Source organism: Rattus norvegicus, chromosome 17 (genome assembly GCF_021556685.1).
Source record: "Rattus norvegicus strain SHRSP/BbbUtx chromosome 17, alternate assembly SHRSP_T2T, whole genome shotgun sequence".
In the NCBI taxonomy this organism is placed as follows: Eukaryota; Metazoa; Chordata; class Mammalia; order Rodentia; family Muridae; genus Rattus; species Rattus norvegicus.
In genome coordinates this window covers 87608829-87614839 of record NC_141550.1, presented here as the reverse complement: position 1 = coordinate 87614839, position 6011 = coordinate 87608829, and the positions used below count along the sequence as shown (strand labels likewise).

At 47.8% G+C, this 6011-nt stretch overlaps 1 protein-coding gene across 1 annotated transcript; it reads left to right on the top strand.

Moving 5' to 3' along the window:
* Positions 1 to 977: 977 nt before the first annotated feature.
* On the top strand, positions 978 to 5513 carry Skida1 (SKI/DACH domain containing 1). Its single transcript, NM_001400778.1, is given in 2 exon segments — positions 978 to 1216; positions 1323 to 5513. A coding segment is annotated over 1 exon segment (2739 nt). The 5' UTR covers positions 978 to 1216; positions 1323 to 1435; the 3' UTR covers positions 4175 to 5513.
* Positions 5514 to 6011: the final 498 nt, after the last annotated feature.

Here is a 6011-nt window from a genome sequence, read left to right as displayed (position 1 = left end):
GTCTGCACCATACACCAGCACTCTCTTTTCATTGTTTTTATGTAAAACTTCTGGAGGCACCTTGTGGAGCCTTCCATTTTCTTTCCTTTACTGCAGAAGGAGGTACCTGCTCCCTGGAATTCTGACCTGTGGACGGGACCTGGCCAAAGCCATGTTGGACACTCTAGGATGACCTCACCTCTTCGCCAGGCTCCTGAATCGTGAAACGTGTACTCATTGCTGGCTTATCTGTGCTTTGTTATGGGCCTGACGAGAAACTACCTTCCCCCTGCCCCACTCCTCAGCAAAGAACTGAAATCCAGTTGAATTGTTACGTGTTCCTGAGGTGGAGCCTCGAACTGCTTTCTTGGTCAAATAACTTTGTTTCTGGTTGTAAAAGGGCATGGGAGGGGGCGGGGGTGTGGAGAGAAATTGCCAACGTAAGTCTGTACTGGGGTGGGTCACCTCGGGATTTAACTTTAGAGCTCCCAGCCAGTCTCCTTCTCCTCACCCAGAAGGGAAATACCAGGCTATTCTGGCACGTTTTCCCTTAAGCTTCATTTTCCAAAGAAAAGAGGGGTGGGGTATATCTATTTGAGCTTGATAATGTTTTTTAAATGCTTTCCTTTGAAACGATAATAGCTGTATCGGTAAAATGCAAATAAAGCAAAAATAGGCAGTATTTCTTTAAAGGGGAATATACGGTGCTTTTTTTTTTTTTTTTTTTTTTTTTTTTTTTTTTTGCGTACATACACTGCTTCTGATGAAGTCTGTGAGTCAGGCTGTTTCTGAGCTCCGATAGTTTAATGGAAAGATTTATATACCGGCTGTATTATTTACTTTGGGAGGGGAGGTGGCAGTATAAGGGTATGCTAATTAGTAGGAGATTTTGGGGGGAAGGGGTGGAATATCAATTTTTATTGCATCACCTGTCAGGAGTGTCCAATCAGCGTTGGCTTTAGGGGAATTAATTGATGAAGGTGTCTCCGGACGAGCTCACTTCACTCTGTCATTTTATTTGTAGCTAAAGCAGCGGCGGGAATAGCAGCTGCATTTCTTTTCTCTTTCTCCCTTCACATTCCATTATCACAGTGCTCCAATGGAGAAAGAAGGAGTAGCGGGGCCCAGGTACTGATCCGCATCGAGGACTCAGACCAACACACTGGCAGATCTGAAACCGGATGGTCTTTTCCCTCTTTTTTAAAAAAACGAAAACCAAAAAAAAAGCGAGAATCAAGTCAGTGTAATTTCATGGGGTTTTTCTCACCCCCCCCCCCCCCAGTAATTCGCCTAGAGTTTGGCACTCCCTTCGCCGGGAATAACAGTCTTTGTTATTTTATTAGCAGGATGCCTTGAGACACACGCAGCATCTGGCGGAGGATTAACATACATACATGTGTATGTATGCGTCACGTATATATTTACTGCAAATGGTGGGGATCATTTAGTGCCCGAGATGGGAGACCTGAAGTCAGGTTTCGAAGAGGTGGATGGCGTGAGGCTCGGCTACCTCATCATTAAAGGAAAGCAAATGTTTGCTCTCTCCCAAGTCTTCACAGATCTGCTGAAAAACATCCCGAGGACGACCGTGCACAAGCGCATGGATCATCTGAAAGTGAAAAAGCACCACTGCGATCTGGAGGAGTTGCGGAAACTCAAAGCAATCAACAGTATCGCCTTCCACGCGGCCAAATGCACGCTCATCTCCCGGGAAGACGTAGAAGCGCTCTACACCTCCTGCAAAACCGAGCGTGTGCTCAAGACCAAGCGAAGGAGGGTCGGTCGGGCCCTGGCCACAAAGGCGCCGCCGCCAGAGCGCGCCGCCGCCGCCAGCCCCCGCCCGGCTTTTTGGAAGGACAAGCACCAACTTTGGCGGGGCCTGAGCGGAGCCGCGCGGCCCCTGCCAATCAGCGCGCAGTCCCAGCGTCCGGGCGCCGCCGCCGCGCGCCCCGCCGCCCATCTACCTCAGATTTTTAGCAAATACCCTGGCTCGCACTACCCGGAGATCGTTCGCTCGCCTTGCAAACCCTCTTTAAACTATGAAACTGCCCCGCTCCAGGGAAACTACGTCGCTTTCCACTCGGACCCCGCTTATTTTCGGAGCCTGCTGTGCAGCAAGCACCCGGCCGCAGCCGCAGCCGCCGCCGCCGCCGCTGCCGCCGCCGCAGCCGCCGCCGCCTACTACCAGGCGGCCGGGCCCCAGCCCAAGGCGGCGACCGGCGCGGGAGGCCCGGTGAGCCTGACCTACCGCTGCAAGCGCAAGCGCGGGGGCGCCAAGAACTGCCTGCTCGCGCCTCACACCGGCGCCCGGCGCCTGCTGCTGCTGCCCAGGTCCTACAAAGCCAAGGCGGCGGCGGCGGCGGCAGCAGCGGCGGCGGCGGCGGCGGCGGCCGCCGGAGCCACTTGCTTGGAGAGGTTTCATCTGGTCAACAGCTTCTGCCCGCCTCCTCACCACCACCATCACCATCACCACCATCACCACCACCACCACCACCGGGCCCAGCAGCCAACGCCGAGTCACCACCCCCCTCACCACCACCGGCCGCAGCCCCATCTAGGAAGCTTTCCCGAGAGTTGTAGCAGCGACTCCGAGTCCAGCTCCTACTCGGACCATGCAGCCAATGACTCGGATTTTGGCTCCAGTTTGTCCAGCTCCAGCAACTCCGTGTCCTCAGAGGAAGAGGAGGAGGAAGGAGAGGAGGAGGAGGAAGAGGAGGAGGAAGAGGGGGGCAGCGGGGCCTCTGATTCCAGTGAAATCAGCTCCGAGGAGGAGGACTCATCCACCGAGTCAGACTCCAGCTCCGGGTCCAGCCAAGTGTCAGTGCAGAGCATCCGTTTCAGGCGCACCAGCTTCTGCAAGCCTCCCAGCGTGCAGGCGCAGGCCAACTTCTTGTACCATCTGGCCTCCGCCGCCGCTGCAGCCAAACCGGCTGCTTTCGAGGATGCCGGCCGACTTCCCGACCTCAAAAGTAGTGTCAAAGCCGAGTCGCCAGAGGAGTGGAATCTGCAGAGCTGGGCTCCCAAAGGGGCTCCGGTGTACTGCCCGGCCAGCCTGGGGAGTTGTTTCCCAGAGATAAGAAACGATAGGGTATCTGAGATTACATTCCCACACTCTGAAATTTCCAGTACTGTAAAGAGAACTGACCTGACAGTTAACTGCCAGGCAGAGGGGGCCTCTTCACCTAGCCCAAAGACAAACAATGTATTTCCACAACAAAGAATACTCCGAGAGGCTAGGAAATGCCTACAAGCAACTCCTACTACACACTGTGCAGAAAACAGCACAATGGCTGCTAGGTTCTTAAATAACGATTCTTGTGGAACAGCAGCAAATTCAGGAAAAGATTCCAAAATCCCTCATTGTCCTGAATTTGCCACGGATTTGCCCTCTCCTCAAACTGATCCCGGAGTGGATGCAGCAGCAGCAGCAGCAGCAGCAGCAGCAGCAGCAGCAGCAGCAACTAAAGCTGAGAGTCTCTGCACTGACACAGGCGACAAGACATTGCCATTTCTGCACAATATTAAAATCAAAGTAGAAGACAGTAGTGCTAATGAAGACTATGAACCTGATCTTATTACAAGTGAGCTAAAGTGGGAGTGCAATGATACAGAGGGTGAGTTTTACAGTGTGACTGAGAAGAAAGAGGAGGACGCCTTGGTACCCACAGCCAAGGAAGGCTTTGCATGCCCTGAGAAAGAAACTCCTTCCTTAAATCCACTGGCTCAGAGTCAGGGCCTTTCATGCACTTTAGGATCTCCAAAACCTGAGGATGGGGAATATAAATTTGGTGCCAGGGTGAGGAAAAATTACCGGACACTAGTACTGGGCAAACGACCAGTCCTTCAGACACCTCCAGTCAAACCAAATTTGAAATCAGCTAGAAGCCCTCGTCCTACAGGTAAAACTGAGACACATGAAGGAACACTGGATGACTTTACAGTTTTAAACAGACGCAAAAAGGTAGCCAGCAATGTAGCATCAGCAGTGAAAAGGCCGTTTAATTTCATGGCAAATTTTCCTTGTCCACCATCACTCATTATTGGGAAGGATGGGGATTTGTGGCCAGCGTATTCCTTAAACACCACTAAGGATTCCCAACCTCCTCACAAGGCCCATCCTATATGGAAATGGCAGCTGGGCGGTTCTGCAATACCTCTTCCACCTAGTCACAAATTCAGGAAATTTAATTCATAAAAAAAATGTTTTGGAAGATATTTTCTCGAACCATATTACCTTCCTTTTGTTGTAAGCTGCACAGGATGGCTTGTACCAAGTCCATTAATGGTGTTACACCCCTTTTGGAGTCCTGGTTTATCGCATTTTGAAGACAGAAATCGGATTACTTTTTTTTTTTTCCCCTTTGCGGGTTTTTTTTTTTTTTAAGGGTGGGGGCGGGGTGGGAGAAGGGTTGGTTTACACACCACAGACTACTTCAGGCTAAAGACTCAAGTAAAACTCAGTTATTATGGTTAGAGCTGGAACACTTTACTGTTTCAATGCTAATAATGCACCGGTACCTCAATTCAACTGCTACAAATAAATGTCAAAAGGTTGAATAATAAATGTTACAATGAGCCATTAAGTTTATGCACTAGATTTCAGACCTGAAAGTGTAACTGGTATTCAGTGAAAGTTTGTTAGGTTACAATGCTTACACGGTGAGGTAGCAAGAAGTTTCTGTGAGCCCAAATGTAATTATTCTGGAGCTCTTATTTGTGGGGTGTCTTTAAAGAGCAAACCCTCATTCCCTTTCCAAGAGTACTTGCACTTAAATGTTTGATTTTTTTTTTTTTTAATGGAAAGATTGGGGCATGAGTCCTGACTGGATGCTGATTTAAAAGCTGCCTCTTGTGTGAGAAGTAAAAGAAATATTTTTTTTTAAGGATGTGCTTTTTTTTTTTCTAAACCTTTACAGTCACTTCTTGCGATTGGAAAAGTCCCTTCTGTGCTCTCACCCAAACATTTAAAATAGGATGACTCTTACTGTGTTCCTGCTTATCTTCTGATCTGAAGATAACTCTTCAAGCTTTCAAAACAATTAAAACATTTCTCTGAATAGCAGGATGTTGAGTGGTCTAACTCATCACAGTGACCAAGCAGTTAATATAACCGAGAAAAAGAAAAAGAGTCATAACACCCCAAGTGAAGAAAAAAAAAACAAACTGATTTCAGGGCTTTTTGGTATCAGAACTCAGGCACTTGGATTTTCTTACCTATGCTTTTTCTGCATCTCTCTAAGCTTCTGTTTCAGGCCATCCTGTGTATAGAACAGGAGAGTTTCTACTGCAAGTGACAATCAGAGGTGACTCTATATTTGCACTTAAAATCAAAGTAGTCCCACATGCAAATGGTCTACCCCTTGGTAAGGCCATGCTGGTCCGCCCCTTGGTAAAGCCATGCTGGTCCGCCCCTTGGTAAGGCCATGCTGGTGTACTGTGTTGTAAAGACAAGAGCAGTAAATCAAAACTATGGAAATTTGCACTGTCGAAAAGCTTGCTTCAGCTTTATTTTCCATTAAAAACACTGTTTAAAATTCCTGCTTCCATACATTTCTACTTATTCCAGATTGGAGAAGGGTTAACAAGAATGAATGGCTTTGTTGACATTTTCACTTGTAATGTTTTTGCCTGAAAGAAATGCATTTATCGGGTGCAGTGTTTTGTGGTAACACTTTGTGATGAGACCAATCAGGTTTTGGGGCATAACACCGGCAGATTTCCTCTCAAATAACAGAGAAACTTTTCAAACTTGTTACAGACCAACTACTAAAAGTCTCATATTTAAGAGAGTAAAGAAAGATCGGTTGTGATTTTAATGAAAGTCGAATCTAGTAATTCTTGGGTCACCAAATGATGTGTCTTAGACCCTTGCTGTCTTTACTCTAAGGGGTTGCGTCTATAGACCATAAATCACAAAGCAAAACAAAACACCAATGAAATGTTTACTGTGTGAATTTAAATCATTATTTCTCATGGAAATTCAGCTATTTATTTTCCTTAACCTTTTAATTCCTGCCCCTTTGAAATTTTCC